General features: G+C 38.1%; 1 protein-coding gene across 1 annotated transcript; it reads right to left on the bottom strand.

Annotated features, from left to right (window-relative positions):
* Positions 1-1,863: 1,863 nt before the first annotated feature.
* Positions 1,864-20,275, bottom strand: IL1RL1 (interleukin 1 receptor like 1). The gene is made up of 8 exons (XM_023536610.1): positions 20,235-20,275; positions 7,658-7,873; positions 6,921-7,128; positions 5,720-5,894; positions 5,462-5,624; positions 4,052-4,123; positions 2,459-2,600; positions 1,864-2,170 (listed from the first exon to the last, which is right to left on the bottom strand). Exons 2-8 carry the CDS (start codon positions 7,725-7,727, stop codon positions 1,975-1,977), a joined length of 1,026 nt encoding a protein of 341 aa, XP_023392378.1. The 5' UTR covers positions 7,728-7,873; positions 20,235-20,275; the 3' UTR covers positions 1,864-1,974.
* Between the last annotated feature and the right edge of the window lie 1,220 nt (positions 20,276-21,495).

Below are 21,495 nucleotides of genomic sequence, written 5' to 3'. Positions count from 1 at the left end.
ACATTAAGGAGAAAGAATCAACAGGTCTTGGAGACTTATTGTATCTGGGGTTGGTGGCATAGGGAAGCAGGGAAAAAACAAGAGGTATTTAAGCCTTTAGTGTATGTGATGGAGAATTCACACTACTGGCTCCTAGGTCCCACACATACCTCCTTACTTTTCTTATGGTGGACATTATTTAGCAGTCACTGAATTTTATCCTGTACTCACTACTTCACAAAATACATATGCGAGATAGTTCTCATCTTTGAGGACTCATAACAGATATGTACAAATTGAGTGTAAGAACTGTGCTCATTAATAGTATTTTGGGCTGTTTTACATTTACTTCCCTCTTTCAAACTGTCAACTATCCTGTATATCTTACAGAGTCCCACTAACAGTGAACATGAGGAGAATCTCAAATGAGAATCGGTTGTGTAGTTCTCTTTCGATTTCATCTCAAGTCTCAAAGCATGGGCTCCCAGTTTCAGTACGGACTCTCACTGGCTCATAGTCAAATATTCCTCCGGTTAGTCATCAGCTCCCTGAGAATCCAGCACTGTGAGATCACGAATGACTAAGGTGAAGTGACTCAAACCTGGTTCACTGAAAAACTGAAAATTGTCAGAGAGCTTCCTGTCTGCACTATCAATCAGTTTAAATGCTAAATCCTCCCTAAGTAAATCATTTCAACAGGATTCCTCCCCAGTTTACTTTTTCTAAAACTCCTGTCTGGTTGCACACAGGGAATCTATCCTTCCTGTGGGGAGCTTTGTGAAGTAACAATGGGTGTGGCCGGATGCTTTCAACTGGAGGGAAGAGATTAATCCGAGACATTAATGGATGTTGAGGTTTAACATCTTCCTAAGTGTTAATGAATGGCTTTATAAGTGCATAAGTAATTCTTTTACATGATGACCAAACTCTAAACTCTTTCTATGAGTGCTTATGATAGGAAAACACTGCCTGTGCTTGAATCCTGGTTCTGTAACTCTAGTGCTCTGCAAGTTATTCAATCTCCCTTTGTCTTAATTTCCTCATCTATAAAACTGGATGATAGTAACAGTCTCTTCCTCTTGGAGTACTGATTTTTTAATGAGAAATTAAATAGAAAATAATTAGGTCTTGGTATGCAGGACACAATGAATACATGTGTAATCTTATTGTAATGAGTACCAAATATTTATTTTAATTATATCTAATAATGTGGGGATATAAGCCTTTTAAGTTTTTGTTTTTAAAATTCAATACAATGCTGTAATTTCTTTTATTCTATGATTAAACATGAAAGAATTCATTGTGACAATTCGACAACAGTGGCGACAATTTTTGTTTCATTTACACAGTCATTGAAACAAAGTATAACCAGGTCGATTTGAAGAAAAGCAGGTGAAAGGGAACAAATACAAATAAATTAGAAGTAACAAAATCACCAAGTACATAGAACACGAAAACAATTCTAATCCAGAGGTAACCAGAGGACAGTCCTAAAATGGTAATGTAAGCAACACGTAGGGATAAGATTTTCATAGTGGAATGGGCAGTAATTAAACACATCCCCTTTTCATCCACTTTGCCAGCCTCACTAACAAAATGTGTTTTTTTTATGAGAAAAAAAATACATTATAAAAGTTATAAAAAATACATTATAAAAGTTATAAAAAGGTAACAAAGAACATGTTCACAGTTTGCAGTTGGTGTGTTTTCTTTCACGTACAGCGAGACAGAGCTAATGAAGGAAGAAGCAGAAAGATGAGCAAGAAAGCATTCGGGTGTTGAAGGGGAACCAACGGGAGAAGTGGGAGGGGGAGAAAGAGGAAGTAGAGCAATGGGGAGATGACCAGCTGAACAGAAATACTCTGAGAAATACTCTGCAGGGTCAGTATTCTCAAGAAGAGAACCCCATTTTATGAGATAGGCCACTTCCATTATCTTGATGGATCCCCTGGAACCACACTGCAACACCTTGTTCTCTAAGAAAATGATTTCAGCTTATGACTGATAGAGCCAACTTGGGTGACCAGGGTCTTGGGAACATTCCTTACTTGGCTTTTTCCTTAGTCTTACTCTGCGCTTTGTCAGGCCATGTGAATTCAGAGCCAGACAGTCATACTTCAGCAACAAATCCTCTTCTCTCACATCAGCTATTCTTAAAACGATGCTTTGACAAGTCAGGTCATTGCTAGAACTAAAAAAAGCAACGTGTTACATTTTTCTTTTCCTTTTTTTAATTTTACTTTTTTATTAAATTTATCAGGGTGACATCGGTTAATAAAATTATATACGTTTTGAATGTACAATTCTATAATATGTCATCTGTATATTGCATTGCGTGTTCACCACCCAAAGTCAGATCTCCTTCTATCATCATATATTTGACACCTCCTCTCCTTTTCTTGTTACTTTTTAACGCTCACTTTGCAGTTGCAATGGCGTGGGAGGGAAAGGGGATGTTTTAACTTCAGTATGAAAATACCTTTGATTTTGCTCTCGCTCCTCTTGAATTCTTACATTACTCAAGTTCTCAACTTTGCTTCTGTTAACCTGCCACAGGACAGCAGCCATGAGCTGAGAGCCTTTCCCGAAGCAAGCTGAGCAAGTAATGTATGCGGTTTTTCCTAGATAGAAGAGATTCACCCATAAAATTAGATTCTGCAAATAGTATTTAATTTAATTTAATACAAAAAAAGTCGTTGATCACCTAGTACGTGCCATGAATTGACTTCTAGTTCCCTTTCTCATCTTTAGCAACATCTTTCTATGCCCTCTCTTTGCCTCCTCCCCTACCCCCATGTTCTTCATTTCACTCACAATTCAGGGTGAAGCTCAACTCCCTACTCTCCTCTCACCCTCAGAGAAAACTAAAGAGACCAATGACCCTAGCTTCACCAACTGACATTATAACACAGGATTTCTCTTGACTATAAATTGTAATTTCATTTTAATGGCTCTTCTGTACATATTTCTCCTCCTTCTGAATTCTCTTCAGCACTCTCTAAGCTGTCTTTGTAGGGCAAGTGTTTTACCTGACCTGGCAGCAATCTGGTATTTAATTGTCCAAAAAGAGCCCTCTCCATCCAAACCCCTTTAATTTGAGACTCCCTCCTTTCATAACCGTAGGCATAAGAGCTGCCTTCCTGCATTGGGACACGCATTCAGCCAGCCCTTTCCAAGTCCTTGATTACTGTGTCTAGAATTAGGTATCTGAAGAGGGCTGAGGACCTCAGTGTCTCTTGGAAGGAGACAAGGGTATAAGTAAATAATTAGAACACAAGGTATTCTTACATTCTAGCAGAAAGATTGACAAGATGACATGGGAATACAGGGTAAGAAATCACTGCAGGGAGCAGGGCTGTCACACTGCACACCCAAATGGTGGCCTTGGATTCCATAAAAAGGAGACTGTGATCACGGTCTCTGGCAGGAAAGGAGGGGAACATAGGAGATTTCACAGAGGAGGTGACGTTCGGTCTTAGCGTTTAGAGATGAGAGGGAGGAACAACATAGGCAAAAGCAGGGAAGAATGTGGAGATGCTAAATATCCATGAGGTAGGTGGTCAGTGAAGTGAGGACACAAGCTATGTGGGGTTAATGGCTGCAGATGGGCCGGGATATAGGGAAAGGCCAGGTTATGAGGGGAGGTTCTAAATGCTAAGGACTTTGAATTCTGTCCTACCTCTAGTGGGGAACCAGGAAAGGCAGAGACGTGTCCTCATCCTTCCATCGCTGATTATCTACAACCTGGGACATGTCACTGATCCTATTCGAGCCTAAGTATCCCCAAGGATAAAGTGGGAACAATTTCTACCTCCCAGATAGAAGTGACAATGGTGCATGTGAAAGCTCCATGTGTTACAAAGTGCAATACAAATGTAAATGCTTCACATTGCTGTGATGACATACTTCTGAGGTTGGCAGGCACCCAAGGCAGTGTTTCCACCCATGACATTACATTTAATGCTCAAGATCCACCAGGCTAATTGCCTGACCCTCACTTGGGAATTCAGACCAGAGGTCAGAGGGAAGGATTTTCCAGGCAACGTTTACAGCATTCTTTATGTTTTCTTACCGATTTCTACATCTTTTATTTCATTTTGTGGAGGGGCTATAATTACTGGAAACGAAGAAAAGCCATTCTCATCTGAAATAAAAAATAAAAAGAGAATATAAACATTAGAAGAACATTTGGATGGTCATCAATATAAAGTTTGTATTTTCATATTTCTATCTTATTTCATAGCAATGTTTCTAAAATTTTTCTGACGATGACAGTGGCAACAAATACAGACACTCATACACACACACACGAATGAAACAAAAAATATCGAAGTAATGCTTTCTTTTACTATCTATGGTGCTCTTTGATATTTTCTACTTTCTTTAATCTCATTAAACAACTACTAGTCCAATCCATTAAATTAATTGCATCACTGAACAATTGTTAGAAATTCACAATTCTACAGAAGGAGCATAACACCCCAGGAAAGAAGAGTTCAAAAGACCCACGAGAATGATAAACATAAGTTCACACTTCTCTTGTGTATAGCTTTCCATCATCGTGGCCCATCCTCGTAGGAAATTCTAATTCTCTGTGTCCTTGATGCCTAGAGACCCTGAAAAAGGAGTGTCTGGAACACCACTGCATTCCCACACCCCTTGGTTCTCAGGATAGCACAATCAAGAACCCCTGTGAGTTTTGATGTGAACCAGTGAGAGGCACTAATAAAAATTTGCTCTGGTGATGCTTATTCTATAGCAGTGGGGCTCTGAAATACTCAAAACAAAATTTTTCTCTACCATTGTTTTGCCCTAAGAAATCTGCCTCACATATAGGTGTTATTTCATCCACATCAATAGCTCAAGCTAAGCTAAGGAGACCCTAATTCTTTGTAGATTTGACTCTCTTGATAGTGGAGTCTTTCCCTTGAATGGGCTTTTAAAAAATTTAAAGTATATTCAAGAAAGAAAATTTTAGAATGAAGTGACCTACTTGTCACTGATGATGTCAAAAGCATTGCAAACCGGGATTGAAAGCCACTCAGTATCTATGTATCTTTAAAAAGCTTCTCACTCAATGTCCAACCCAGTGAGTTATGTTAGAGGTTAAATAATTTTTTTTTTCCTATTTACAGAGCCTCTGATAAATTGGAAGAAGGAAAGTTAATCTCACTCTCCAAATAGTTGTATTGCCATTCAAGAAAGTTAATTAAGTTAGCGTCCAGATCACGTTATCTTCTAAAACTTAAGTCAAAAAGTAAAGAACAGACGTGGCTTTGGATTAGTAGCGTAATCTCCCTTTGAAATTTCTTAAATCTTAATCGTGCATTTAGAAAATCTCTTTGCGTCATAAGTAGAGAATGCAAATTAAATAAAGCAAGAGGAAATATCAGGAAGGAGGATGAAGTACAGGAAAATCAACGACATTCCTCCTGGGTAATCTTTTGGCAAATATCCTATTTTGTTAAATTCAGTAGCTTACCCTGAACTGTGAATGATCTGGTTGCTGTCACGATGTAATTGACTCCATTTTCATTGTGCATAAATTTGCATGTATAATCACCCGAGTCCTTGCTAGTTGCATTGTCAATCAGCAAATATGTCCCTTGTGTGTAGTATCTTGATCCTTGAAGAGCTTTACAATTCTGAAATTAAAATGCCATTTTACTTTCAGTAATACTGTACTTGCATCTATTTTAATTGTGTAATTTTCATCTATTTCTCCAAACTGTCTTTTTACCTTAAACCACTCAACAGGAGCTGTCCAATTGTAGAGGCTAATAGTAGGACAATATATTCTGGAATTTTTTTCTGTCCCAGATGTTGTTGAATATATGAAGTCATCTGAAATATTGCAATCTGGTTGTTTTTTATATATGGTGACATTCACATATCCAGTCTTATTGAAAGTAGGACTATTAAAATAAATGAAACAATTTAAAGAAATAATTTAGGATTATAACTTCAACCAAAGCTAGCTTTTACTAATTATTGCTTTTCTTCTTAAAACAATGACATATAGTGGTTCTTTTCTTTAAAAAATCATTAAAATATAAGGTTTTAAATACTTTTTTTTTCATGTTTGAAGTAAAACAAACCTTACGGCAGCCCTAAAAATGATTCCCTTGCCATTTTTTTATATACTGTATATACTTTATATATCTGCTCTAATGCCAAGAACCCAATACAAAAATTAGTATTTATTGAGAGTTTGCTATGTACCATCCATAATGGCAATATTACCTCATTTTATTGTCACAATAATGCTTTGAACTGGGTTATATAACTATATATATTTTAAAGAGAAAATTGAGAGACAACGAAGTAACTTGCCAGCATCGCACAGTTAACTAGTGACACAGCATGAATTTAAAACTGAAACTTGTCTGACCTCAGAACGTAGACACCTAACTATATACATCCTGTCTTTTAATGAAATTCATTTCATATGTACCAAATGATATTTTGTATGTACCAAATACGGGCACGAAGTCAAAACGTTTAATAGTTTGTATATAGAGTAAGTAATTTGTAGACACATAATCTCACATAACCCTCTCTAGCCTACCTCTCAGGTGTGAGGCACAAGTAACTGCCCTTTGCACCCATAGGCCTCCTTAATGCCCATCGCTTGGTTACCATTTTTTGTGCTGGTTTGTTCTCATTTCCAGCCAAAATTGAGCGATTGGTCTCAATGCTCTTGGTCACTAGGAAAGCTACGTCTTTACTAACTGGGATACAAATTAATCCTTGCAGTTATACATCAAAATAGTTAGTTCATAATCACCTAAACTCCAACACAATGGTGTTCCTAGAAGTACTTTTTTACTTAAATCACTTTGTAAATTCGACTGTTTCAGAAAAGTGAGGGCAGCTCTGGCTACCAACACTTAAAGAAAAGAGAGCAAGCCCAAAGATTATGGTGGCATCCCAGATACTACCTTCTGATAACGCAGGTATAAATTCCAGAATCGGTGACTTTGGCTGGGAGAAGCTTAAGAAGTTCCCTTGAGGCGAATACACGATTTTCTTTCTTGGTAGTAATCTTTCTGTTGGTTTCTGAGTAATACCAGTCCACAGAGTATGAAGAGCTTCCTTGTCTAGGACATCTTACAATTAAAGCCTCATTTTCCAGACCCCATTTGTTTGCTAATAATAAAATATATATATATATATATGAGATTCTGAAATGACTATATAAAAGGATTACAATTCTTATGTTCTAGGATATTTCTTTCTAGGATAAAATTGAGAAGTGGCCTATACTTTGTGATACTTTAACTGAGAAAGAATAAGTAAATGATTAAGATCTTTTGTGAAATATTCTGAAGGGTACTGCAGATGCATAAATGAATTTGAAGCTAAATCCCCCAAAATGCTCCAGTAAAAAGTAATGCCTATCTACAAAAAATACATTGTCAATCAACAAATGCTTACAATAGCTCCTATGTGCAGGTACCATGTTGAATTTTGACATATTTGAATATGTAAAACAAAATATGGTATGTTTGTTTTGAAAAATTTGTCCTGATAGATTGGTGATGAAGAATGAGTGCAGAGCATAAAATAATTTTCCAGGGTACATTCATCTGGAACAAATGGAAGCAGGCAGTTCAAAATAAGGGAAAAGTTCTTGAAATTATTTGATTTAAAATTTTTTTAATTACGGTTTAAAAGCAATACTTACTAAGCATAGCTGCTGTGGAAAGGCTGAGAAAGCTTAAAATTGCCAAAATCCAAAGTCTCATTCTCAGTTTATCAGTCTAGAGCAAGTGCTGGTAAGTGTTTGCTGAGATTATTCAAGTTGGACCCGTGACGTGTGACAGTGAAGGTCACCCTGAGGAAGCTGATGATGTTTCTTAAGATTTATCGTTGCAAAGAGTTGCCAGTGTCTCTATTGAAAAATAAAGCATACAAAATCACAAGCAAAATATTTACAACCACAAACTTTACTTGCTTAATACCACCCAGGTAAATTAATCAATCAACAGGTGTTTGTTATGTATAAATATTTATAATAACAAGGTTTCAGACATGCATCATTGCATTTATCCCTACTGAATCCTTGATCACGCTATTTCAGTGTATGGAAAGAAGCTAAATTAAGAGGAAAGAAAGCTGGTTTATAATTTTGAAAAAAATTAAAACCATGAATTTCAACAGACTCTAAAAAATATAATATTATCAATGCTAATATAAACCACAGACATGCACACAGGGTGATGGCTATGTACACAAATGTGAGCCACAGTCAGGCACACATGCGAATAATCATCAAAAGCAACTAAGGAAGAGGAAAGCGATGGGTAAACCATTAGTCAAATAATTGCCTAGAAACTACAACAAACTCTCAATAATTTGTCCCTGCCTCAGCTTGTCCCCAAGATTTACCAAAGGCTTTCTAAGAAAAGCTTGAACATCCGTGGAAAATAATTACATAACTTTCTTTTTTCTGTCGGCAAAAGAATCACTTAACTAGATTTTTTTTTCTTAAAAAGTCATGGGAGGGATGGAACCAACATAGAAATAGACAAATACAAGAATAAACACAACTCTTAATATATTTCAAGAAACATAACAATCCTTAATATATTTCATGAATGTTAATGCTTTTTCTTATTACAAGTATGGAAACATTTTTATTACAAAATTTAGATAAGTAATTGCTGCTTACCCAAACTGAAGGACAGAACACAATGACCTCCAAGAACAATTTCCAGTTCTGTGGCTCCTTCCTTGCAGACTCCTCAGGTGCAAGCACTTTCTTTTATTTAAGATGGGAGACACCCCACGACATCCTGCAAGTCACCACTCCACCCATCCTGAAATTTTATTTTTGGCTAAAATTCATGACTTGTTCAAAATGCCGGTACATCATGTACCAAGAATTCTTGACCATGACACATAAATATTTAAACGGAGGAGCAACACTGAATAATCTTATTAGAGGAAGTAATCAAAGTACCTCCCCTATTTTAGCATCCAATTCTCAAACTAAAGGAAGCTGCTTGTTTATTGCCCTGATATTGTTAGCCTTTTGGTTCTAATTAATCCTGAAATCTTGGGGCCTTGCAACCACCCTGCTCGATATTCCTGGACACTTCATCTGGCAGATGTCAGCTGTGCAGTCTCAGCCAGTCTTGGCAGATTTGGTGCAGAGAGTTTCAAAAGCAAACTGTCAGCATGAAAAATGATAATTAAGCGGGACTTAATGAGGTCCTGGAGATGTTCTGTTTCTGGTCCAGAATGTGACATAGTGTCATCTAAAAACAGATTCTATCTCCTCAGATTTAAGTTCCTGTTGGACTCTCCATTTGGATGGAAAAAAAAAAAAAAGTTTTTCTAATGAGTTCAGAGAAATAGAAGGAGGCTGCGTGTAAGAAGGCCACCTCAAGGGAGTGACAAGAAAAACCAAAACACTGGACTCTTTGGGCTCCATGTAAAACACGTCATTGCAAAATTTGATTTTAGTTATGCATAGCTGTGTATAGCTCTATAATGAGTAAATAGCTATGTATAACTTTATTATGAATAAATTCAACTTAATTTTGAAACTCGCCACATCTCAGAAAGATTCAAGGACTAATTATAGACCAGCATAATAATAATGATGATGATCATAATCAAAATCATAATAGCTAATCTTTCTCTAGAACTCTCTCTATGCCAGATATAGCTCCAAGTGACTAACATATATCAACTCCATTCTCATAACCACCCAATGAGACAGGTGAGATTATTATCCCCATTTTACAAATAAAGACACTGAGGCACAGAGAGGTTAAATAACTTAGTCAAGTCACACACTGCTAAGAAGTAGAGTCAGAATTTGAACCCAAGCAAGCTGGCTCAAAAATGCCACTTGAGTCATAAAACCACCAGGCAAGGAAGGTTAAGAGAGGAGGTGCCACAAAAGAAGAATTCCAGGTGGGTTTTGGGAGTTTACTACAATATCATCCCCCATCCCTACCTCCGACTGTGGCTGTCACTGCTCTTGAGCAGACCTCTGCATCTGCATGGAGTTTAATCAGATTTTGGATGTGTCAGCCATGTGCTCTGACAGAAGAGATACAGTCTTGTCACCCCTGGGAGATGAGCCATGAGATGTTTGTTGTAATCTTGAGGAATTAGTTCTGCTTGTTGCTATTCCCCGACTTAATTGTCAATGTTCTTATTATCAAGATCATATAAGATTCAGCTCTGAGCCCACAGAATCAGAAGCAGGAGAGCCTGGAACAGTTCCTGGGGCACTGTAAGCTCCAGATAACATTTTGTTAAAGAAAATAATATGAACTTGAACACCTTAGACTTGAATATAAACTTATATTTTGTATCATAAAACATTGTTCAACATTTTATTAAATTTAGGCATTTCTTCATTAAACTAGGCCATATTTACATTGGTTTCTCAGTTTTAAACAAGGTTTCAATTAGAATTTTAACATGAAATCTTACAGAAGCATTTAATAAAGTATAATTATTATTATGAAACAATTTGGTCATCCATTCAACGGTTAAGTCCTGTCATTCAAAGTGCAATACTGTGTGGTACTTATCGTCAACATCTTTCAAATTTCGCAGGTGAAAATAAAAAGCAAAGGAGGAGACTGGTTAATTTGACCAAGCTCACCCAGTTGTGGCTGGATTTGAAACCAGACTTGTTGAATCTCAAAGCCAAAGCGTTTTTTCTTATATCAACTAAAATCAGGAGAGATTGGAGCAGTGAAACTTTCCTTCTTATAACTGCAAATGGGTTATTTAATAAAATAAGGTAGTCTAATTTCCCTTAATGCTCTTCTTTATAAAGAACTAAACCATTTTGGCTTCGAACTACTATGACATCATTCAATGAAAAAAATATAATAGTTTAAAGTAACTTACCAAGACAAAATGTGAAAGGCAAGGGCTTTTAATAAATAAATAAAGCAGAGATTTTGAGCAGCCCTGAATTTCTGCCAAGTTAATCAGAAACTTCCTAGTGTCTGCGTGTTTCTCTGACAAATACCCTCTTTTTGAGACTTCTTGGAACTACTCTTTGTTTTTAATATTAATCTAATCTAATTTGGCCATAATTTTTTTTCTGATTTGGTGGGTTACGATTTTGAAATCTTGCATGTCACTATTTATAACCTAATTCTCTAAGAATTTTCTGAGAATTAGGTTATAAATAGTGACATGCAAGATTTCAAAATCGTAACCCACCAAACTAAAAAACAAACTAAAAAAAGAAATAAGCAAAAGAAACCTCTATTGCCAGAGTAAAAGCTAGCTGTGTGTATTTGGAATATGGCATCCAAATGTTTTGTAACTTCAAAGACCTTGTGTGAGGTTTATTCATTTGTCTTGGCTGACGGCATAGCTTATGAAAACAAATTTGTCTTAGGCTCCAGAGCTGGCCTTCTGCAGCCTGGTCTTACTGTAAACCATGTCAAAACCCAGGAAATCTCTGTCATGTTAGAGTTACATGAATTTTATTGGATCCGGTTCTCATTCGATAATTCTCACAAGAATAAGGGGACATTTTTTCCCCCCATTTCATCAAAGAGCATTTTAGATGCCACTTTCTGTCTGTTTGTCTTGATGAAATGTTTGTAGAGCCTGCGATGATGAATGGGGACAAATCACACGTGTGGCATTAGGTAGCTTGACCAGTGTCTCGGTATAAGGCTGTGGGCCCAGCTCCAATCTACGTGTCACCTTAGGCAAAGCCCTTGTTTTTTTATTCTTCTTTGCCACACTCCAAACTCCAGGGGCACTCAACGCTTAGCCCCTTCTTTCAATTCTCCTTTTGGCCTTGCCCATTCTCCCCTTCAAAAACTAGAACAAACTGGTATGTAATCAAAGACAAACTAGCATTACAAACACTTATATCTCCAGAGCTAAAACCCTGATCTCCCCTTTTCCCCCATCACCCATAAGAAAAGTAGCATCTCCCACAGTCTTCCTTATCTCAATGATGGCAACACTACCCTTCCAGTTGCTCAAGCCAAAGCTCTCCATACGTGATTGACTCTTCTCTTCCTCACGTACCTGACATGCAGTCAGACATCCTATCGATTTCACCTTCAAAGTATTTCCTACATACAACTACTTATCTCCACTCCCATTGCCACCTCTCTTGTCTGAGCCACCATCATGTCTCACCTGGATTTTAACAATAGATTCTAATTGTTCTCTCTGCTACTGCCAGCACTTCTCTTCAGACAATTCCTACTACAGAGGCTCCAGGTATCCTGTTAAAATCCAAATCTTATCATATAGGCCTCCAATGTCTTTCCACCTCACTCAAAAGAAAAGCCAACACCTTTACAGCAGCTGTGAGGGCTCTCGGAATCCAAGGCCAGCCATCACCTCCCCAACTCTTCCCCCTAATCCTGTGTCCTCCTTGCCATTCCTTGAGTGGACTAGGCTGATTCATCCTCTGTGCTTGCTCTTCTTTCTGTGTGGATGGCTCGTTCTGGTTACCCACAGGCTACCCCTCTCATCCAGGAGCTTTCTGGGACAAAGAAATGTTTCTATGTTGTTTGGAATGGTGATTACATGAGTGAATATAATGATAAAATCTCATTCAATGGTTAAGATCTGTGTTCTCAATTTAATATTAGTCATTTCTCAGTAATAATTAAAATAAAATAAAATCATATTCTTCCACATATGTAATAAGAATAGCACTATACTGAAGTCAAGAGACCAGATTCATTTATGAGATAACACAAGAAATTTCCAAGGGGGTTTTGCTGATATTTTATATCAGACTTCTCATAATAAATAATCTGTCGATTTTTTTTTGGAAGATGATATCAAGAACTAATTGTCCGGAACTAGTTCTATGGTCAATCTTTTCCCCAAAATATGTTTAGATAACTTTATCCTTTGAATTTATTTCAATTTTTCCATCTGAGATTAAGAGTGATCAGCCAGGCTTATTTGTAGTTTCTTGGGTGACAGCAAAGATGACACCTGCAATATTTGAGAAAAGCAACACCACAAAGGCACCAACTATCTACAAGGACACTGGCCACTGCAAGGGATCCGGGCTTAAATCTGTGATTTCTGGATTGTGAGGTGGTCCGAGGGGAAGACAGTGGAAGGTATTGGGAGGGCCTGACATAGAGACTATATCCTCATCAATAAGGAGATATTTCAGTATTTTAACAACTAGTATGGTTACACATATAAATTCTGCATGAAATGGCCTTGTAAGAGCAAAATACTGAACCCAGACATCCAGTGAGACCTCTAGATGTCCATTACCGTTTCAAATATTGGGGATACAGAAATGCATCAAACAGAAAAACAAAGACAAAAATACCTGCCCATATGGAATTTACATCCTAGCAGAGAAGAGGACAATAAAGAACATATACAAAAAAATTTTATGCAAGATTTAGGATGGTGATACATTTAGAAAGGGAAAGAAAGTAGAGGAGGAAAGCAGGGAGAGTTGGAGGAGTGAGAATTTATGTAGAGTGGCCGGAAAGGCCAACTAGAAAAGTGACATTTGATGCATAGCCAAAGCACAGCCCACATAGGAGGGAGGGAATGCGGAGGTCTCAAAGCAGAAGCATTCCCCGTTTGAGGAGCAGCAGGGAGCCATGTGGCTTGGATAGCAGGAGAAATGATGGAGAAGTAAGAACAGGTCAGAGATTTCTGGTGACCAAATCATGTATACCCTCATGCGTCATCTTGGGCACTTGGCTTTTATTCCATGAGATGGAAACCACTGGAGGGTTTCGAGGCAAGAAATGGCATGACCTGACGTGAGTGCTGAAAATACTTTTAAGGAGGACAATGGATGAAGAAAACAAGTTTGGATGCTATGCAATTGTCCAGATGAGAAAGATGGTGACTTGGACCAGGGTATGGAAGTGTAAGTGGTGAGACAAGCCTGGATTTTGGATATATATTTGAGGTATTACTGACAAGACTTCTTGTTGGATAAGATAATGGTGTATGAGAACAAGAAGGAAGTCAAAGATGACACCAAAGTTTTCGCCTGAGCAACTGAACAAAGGAGGTTGCTATTTACTGAACGGGGAGACTGGAGGTGGAACAGGTTTTGGAGTAAGATTAGACCAGTTTGTAATATGTTCAACTTGACATATCTATTAGATATACAACTAGAGATGTCACATCATCAGTGGGATATTTGCTTCTGAGTTTCGGGAGATATATTTGGGCTAGAGATATACATTTGGAATGTGTCAGTGTACAGATGAAATTAAACCCCTAAGACTAGATAACATCTCCAAAAGTAAACGTAGATAGGCCATGAGGGTACAAAAGAGCAACTTCTTGTTTTCACTGTAAAACTTTCCTGGGGAGAGATATTCATCTTTCTATAAAAGATAAATTTGTATCTGTCTATGTAAAACACTGCAGAAGCATTGAGAATTTAGTATGAGTTAAAATAAGTGCTTAACTTGGAATCCTTTCTTTCCTTGTTTCTTTTTCTAGTTTTGTTTGTTTGCTTGATTGTTTTGCAAATAATCTTATAGAATCTGAACCCACTTTGGAAATATTGCATTACTTGTTTCTTTCTATTTCAATTTTGTTAATAGTTAAGATTGGAATGGCATTATTCTGTTGTCGGTGTCACCGATGACATCTATGTCAGTCCTCAGTCTCGACCTCACCAGAGGCTGTTAGCAGCCTCTGTTAACAGTTGAGCAATTTTTCCATCTTTCTTCCCAAATATATTCAGAACTCAGCCAGGTGACCACTTGTCATGGCTCTCACTGGCGATCTAGGCCACCACCATCTCTTGCTCAGATTATTGCAATTTGTCTTTTTGGTCTTTCCTTTGTCCCCTATCATCTATTTTCAAAGCAGAAATCAGCATGACCCTTTTAATCGCTCCTCTTCTCAAACTTCCCTTTTACTAAGTGAAAGTCAAATTCTTTGTGATGGATAAAAGAGCCCTCGTGGTCCACCGCCCCTCACTCCTCTTAGTCAGGTCCTTCTATACCCCCCACCCTCATTCCATAATGTGCACACTCTTCTCCTCCCTCTTCCCTGAAGACCCCAAGCTTGCCCCTGTCTCAGAGCATTTGCACCAGCTGTTTCCTCTATCTGGGATTCTCCTCCTCCATCTGTGTGGCATCTGTCTGGCTCACTCTGTCACCTCCTACATAATGAGGTCTCCATTTATCCTCAACTAAGCCTACACTCCCAGATCCCCTTACCCTGTTCTAGTTTTTCCATGGCTTTTATTGCTTTCTAACATATTTAATACTTGACTTATGCATCACATATATTTTTTCTGTTTTGTTCATTCATGTATCCCCAGGGGAGGTCCTCAATAAATACTTTTTGAATGAACAAAGGAATGAATGGTCTACTGTTGCATAAGCATGAGGATTCATTTCCTCTCCAAATATAGTTTTACAGAAAAGTTAGATTTAAGAATACTTTAATTTTCAAAGTGGAAATAGAAATAGGAAGTGAGTGAATTAGCCCTGGATTTGACCCAGAGGCCAGAGGCACAAACTGTCACTGACTAATTTCAAAAAGGGGAGAATTCGAGTAGCAATGAGCATATATACTGAAGGACAAGAAAAAGGAAAAAGAATTAAACCTCTGATTTGCTCAAATGCTTCTTAGTGATAGTAGAAGTCAAACCCACTCTAAGGTTATTGTTTGGTCACCATGATTTAAGAATGTCCTAGTTTTATGAAGCTTAATGCAGATCGCATTTTCAAAAGACTAATCATTTTTCATGGAAGCTAGAGTACTAGGAAATTCCTCTAACAAGTAATTTCACACATTTCTTTTAAAAGTTGGTATTTATGTCAGCAGTGGTCTAACAGAGACATAATGGGGGAGGGGGCACTTAAATTTCCAGGAAACAATGTTCAAAAAATATCGAAATAACAATAAAGCAATTTTGAACATTCCAGACCAGAATTTATCAGAGCCCTGCTCAAGAAGAGAAAAAAGATGAGAGAATTTACAACTATAAATAGTAAGACAAGCTTACCACACAGGGTGGCTGATATTTTCTGACCAATGAAGTACCCAGGGTGAAAAAGACTTTAGAAAGTGATGATAGGTCCTGGGAATGGGCAGAGAGAGTAGAGAGTGCGGAGAGCAACCAAGAACCTCAGCTCTCAAATGCATCAGCATAATCCCATTCTCTTTTTCCAGAAATAAGCCCCCATTCTGGAAGCTTTGGTTTGATTCAGAGGGGCCAAGAGGGTGGAGGCTTCAATGCAGTCCCTTCATAGTTTTGACAAGACTTCTAAGAGAAAGATGTCTTGGTTCTCAGCTTAGAATGAGCTCAAACAGGCACCTAACATCCACTTACATAATGTGTAAGGTAGTGGTCTTGGATGGGGAATTAGTTATATACTCTTGTCTAAATCTCAGTTACATTCTAGTGTACACTGTCTTTGTTCTGTGTTTTTTTCCATCAGGGCACTGTCCCATTTCACCTGGGGCCCAGCCACACATGGCTCCAGAGCCAATGCCAATGACTCGACCCAATCATTTCATGCTGTCATGAGCCCAAGCTTTCACCAGCACTAGCAAGGAGTAGCAGTTGAATGCATAGGATTTGAGTCAGCCAGGTCTGACTTTCACCTCTACTTCATAGAATTATCATAAGAACAACAGGATATTGCATATGGAAGGCACTTGGTTCACAGTCTGGCACAAGCAGACTCTCAGTAAATAAGAACTGTTGCTGTTATTGCTATGTTATTATAGGTGTGTTAAAGACAATTTTGTCCTGGACAAGCTTGAGCCTCCCCACCTCTGACCCATGTCCCCTTCATCATCCCATTCCTCCATTCTCCTCTGAAACTAGTCCTCAGTAGAAAAATTTTAAAAGAAAACATAGGGAAAAAAGCTTCATGACACATCTTGGCAATGATTTTATGGACATGACGCCAAAAGCATAGATGAAAAGCAAAAAAAAAAAAAAAAAATTAGTAGAATTACATCAAACTAAAAATCTTTACCATAGTAAAGGAAACAGTCAACAGAGTGAAAGGCAATCTATATAATGGGAGAAAATTCTTACTAACCATGTATCTGATCAGGGATTGAGTTCCAAAATATATAAGGAACACTTAGAACTCAAGAGCAATAATAATAATAGCCCAATTAAAAGTAATGGGCTAAAAGCTTGAATCAGTGTTTCTCCAGAGAAGACATATACAAACTGACAATAGATACATGAAAAGGTGCTCATCATCACTAATCATCAGGAAAATGCAAATCAAACTCACAATGGTATATCACCTTATTTCTGTCAGAATGGCTACTAGCAAAGAAACAAAAGATAGCAAGTGTTGATGAGGATGCAGAGAAATTGGAACCTTTGTGCCCTGTTAGTGGGAATGCAAGATGGCGCGGTTGCTGTGGAAAACAGTGTGTAGTTTTCTGGAAAAGTTAAGGTAGAAATACCACATGACCCAGCAATCCTACTTCTGGCTATTTATCCAAAAGAGTTGGAACTAGGATCTCAAAGAGATATTTGCACCCCTGTGTTCATCGTAGCACTGTTCACAAAAGCCAAAATGTGAAAGCCTAAAAGTCCAGGAAGAAATGAACAGATGAAGAAGGTGTAGTATACACAGACAGGGGAACACTACTCAGCCTGAACCTTAAGGACTTTATGCTAAGTGAAATAAGTCAGTCGCAGAAAGACAAATATTGCATGATTTCACTTATCTGAGGTATCTAAAATAGTCAAATACATAGAATCGAAGAGTAAAATGGTGGTTTCCAGGAGCTGAGCGGTGGGGAGGGAAACAAGCAGATAATCAACATAAAGTTTCAGTTAAGCGAAATGAATAATTTCCTGAGATCTGCTCTACAAGTTGTGCCTATAGTTAGCAATTCTGAGTTGTACATTTAAAAGATTTATTAAGATGGTAGATCTCAGGTTAAGGGGGTTTATTTACCACAAAAATTAAAAAAAAAAATGCAAAAGCTCCAGTTTAGAATCCACTCAACTCGCCTAGCTCTGTCTCCTCTTTTTCTGAGAAATTGACTTAGTCATGTGAAGAATTTTGTTCCAGGCCAGAAAGACCTTTCCCTCTACCCTGAACTAGGACCCTTCTTCATGCACACATGTGCACGTATGGGTACACACACAATCTCGGCGTCACCACTGCCAAAGACTCCTGCATTATGTCCCACTTATCAGAGTACATTTTCCCTTGGATATCAGTGTCACCTAAAAATTAGGAGAGCCTCTTCTTTGCGCTTATTTGTCTCTACACTCACAGAAAACTGAGAAATGTCAGGGAGTAGGCAGAGAAACATAGACCCCTACAATCATAGAACAAATACCTTGAAGGACCTAGATGAAGGGTTCTCCTACTGAAAAAGCAGGTATCTGAAAACCAAAGACACCCCAGATCTGCTTGAACTGCTGCTCCACGTCTCCACAGAGGTGTCCAGTTAGAAAAATACTTTGAGACCAGTCTTGTCCTCTAAACAATGTGTTCTGGAAAAGGGACAACCTGATGTCCTGCTAGGGGTCCTGACAAGTTCAAATCTGCAGCCATGCAGTCTGCAGGCAACAGAGATAAGAGTTCCCAGAGCAAGGAAGGAAAAAATTAGTGGCAATTACGAGGGCTGACATTACTGTTTGCCGTCGGCTAGGTATTGTGCTGAGTACTTTACATCCATTTAGTCTTTCAACCACCCTCTGAACTTGGTATTAGTAGTAATATGCTGGTTTTATAGGTAAGGAATATTAGAATTAAAGAAGCTGGGTGGGTTGCCTAGAGTTATGAATCAAATAAGTACAGCAGCATGGATTAATTGCTGCTCTGCCTCGCTCCGGACTTTGTTTCAAATATCCTACATAGAATAACATAAATATAACGATGCTCATATTAAGATTTTGGGGCAATTACACATGGATAGTTTGGCCTGAGAGACTACTTAAAGAATTGCTGCAGCTAGAGGAAAGCACATGCCCCTGTTTCTCTGCTCCTGGAGGAAATTATAAGGAGAAACCGACGCTCAGTGGGTAAGGCTTTGGCAGCCAATTTTGCCATCACCTACTCTACACACTTTGCTGAGGTTTCTTCAGAGAGAAAAAAAAAATGGAGCCATCAACCCGAAGTTCACAGCAAGCACCAAAGACAAATGTGAACTTAAATCACTTATTGACTCACTACCCACCACTACTCACCCCACCCGACCCCCCAAAAAAGACTGGTCCTTACCAGCCAGCTTGCTTATACCCACCACTCTCATTTTCCACCCTCTATTTCCTTCTCACTGATAGTTCTGACCTGTCTTCCTCACACCACAGACCTCTCTCTCTCACCTCTTTTGTCCTGCAGCCCCTTATCACCTAAGTCCTTTTCTCTCCTCCACCATCTGAGTAGATTAGATTCTACTTCTGGATTTTAGTGAATTCCAGAAAGAATGGTTCTGGAATATGAGCACTCTATATATATTCCTCAAGGCCCCTTCCTTCCCCACCGTCCAGCAGATATTATCCAACACCTGTGGAAGAGAAGGCCAAGGAGTACTTTGGAGATGACTTGGATTGGCTTACAGTTTCTCATGAGAGCCTATTGTATGCAAATCTTTTCAACTCCTCTCCCCAGCACTCAGTGAGGTCCAGCTGGTAGCTTGAAATCAGACATGGTGGGAATATTCACAATATTTACGCTACAAAAAAATTAGCAAATGCTACTAGTAAAGGTTTTTTTGTCCAAAAGAGCCTGTTGTTAAAATTTATCAGCAAACCACTGGACATCATTGTGCAACTGGCCGTTTAGGTTTACAGCTTTTAAAAGGTGTGAGCCTAACTTCATTCATCTCTTTTTCTTCATTTGCCTTGCAAGCCAAGGTTATTGCACACTGGACTGGATCATCCAACCTTCAAATATTGTGCCCTTAAAATCAGTGGAGTGCCTATTTGTATGATTAAAGGAGATTTTGCTTTAAAAAATGAAAAATAAAAAAAATATATATAAAGAGAAAGTATCTCTGGCCTGATAGTCTCAGCCTCTTTTCTCACTCATCTGTGAAAACTATAGCATATACTAGTTAGAATGACTGTTAAATTCTGATATCTCCCACACCTTAGGCCAAAATTCCACATTATTCAAACAGGGCTTTGAGGGACTTTGTCAGTCTATAACTTGGTTTTCCCATTGGTAATACTATTTTTTCATAACTGAAAAAAATAACAGCAATTATTGTTTTTAACTTAAATTTTTGTTTTAAATTTCCACACCCTTTGATATAAAATTTTTGAAAAACATCCCAAAGGCACTTACCATCAGCAGTCCTGCTTGAGTTCTTTCTTCCTCAACTTCCTACCAACAGAGTTTGTGACTCTAGAAGCCAGTGTCTCCAACAGCTCTATGCTAAAAAGAGATAGACATCCTTCTTTAAAATTCTCCCTTTCCTTATCAGTTAAGATATAGGTACCAGGTTACTGATAAACTGAAACTGATAAACTGTACTATTCACAAAAGTCAATTTTAGTTTTCACCACATTCTCTATTCAAAAGATCTCTGATGAAGCTATACTCCCAATGTTGACATTATCTCCACAGATGGTCACATTTCATCTTAACTATATTTTACTTCCTTTGTGGGTAACTTTCTTAGCAAAACCTCCCTTACTCCATCGAGGTGGCAGGTCACTCAGTGCCCTGAGAGTGTGCTAGCAGCTGTAATTTCCTCAAAGCTGCAGCTCTAGAGGAACAGAACACATGTCTACAGCAAGTTTTAACTGTTGATGCTTCAGTGTCAATGTTTTGAAAACTCTGACACAGGCTGAGTGTTTAAGTGTGTGCCAGGCTCTGTGTGCAGGGATTTTGTCCATGTTCTCCCATTATGTCAGAGGCATAATGGAGGCTCAGAGAGGCTGATTAACTACCTTCCCTGAGGTAATAACCAGAACCAGGTAAAGCCAAAACCCAAAGTCTCCACAACGGGACTCTTCCCACGTGCCACCAGATGACCTGTCTAGGATACAGATTTGAGGACACATGTTGCAATATTAGAATTCTGGATAAACCAACTTGAATCATCTATGTGGTTTTTTTTCCAAAATGTTGATGACTTTCAAATAATCAGGATATTCCATCTGCCAAATAATTCTCTAATATAGTAGCAAACGCTGAACTTTAGACACAACCTGAGTTTCCTCTTACAAGCAATGTGACTTTGGGCAAATTCTCTAACCTCTCTAAATCTTTTATGCAAAGGGTATAGTTATCAATATTAAATGAAAAAAAAATCTATATCAGGGGTCAGCCACATTAATGAATACTGGTGACTTTCTGTCCTATTATATACTCAAAGTATTACCCCGACCACAGTTATGCTTAAAACAACAACAACAAACACTTCAAAATTTACTTTTTTTCATATTTGCATCAGGACCAAGAAAGCCAAATCACCTCTTCTCCTTATCTGTGATCACCTACATAAAAGATGAAAATCTACAGCAGGATCCAATTACATGTGCCACAATCTTTCTATAAAATATACTTTTACATAAAGTCACCTATCATTTCTTCTGGAATG

Source organism: Pteropus vampyrus, unplaced genomic scaffold (genome assembly GCF_000151845.1).
Source record: "Pteropus vampyrus isolate Shadow unplaced genomic scaffold, Pvam_2.0 Scaffold160, whole genome shotgun sequence".
In the NCBI taxonomy this organism is placed as follows: Eukaryota; Metazoa; Chordata; class Mammalia; order Chiroptera; family Pteropodidae; genus Pteropus; species Pteropus vampyrus.
This window is presented reverse-complemented; position numbering and strand designations above follow the sequence as displayed.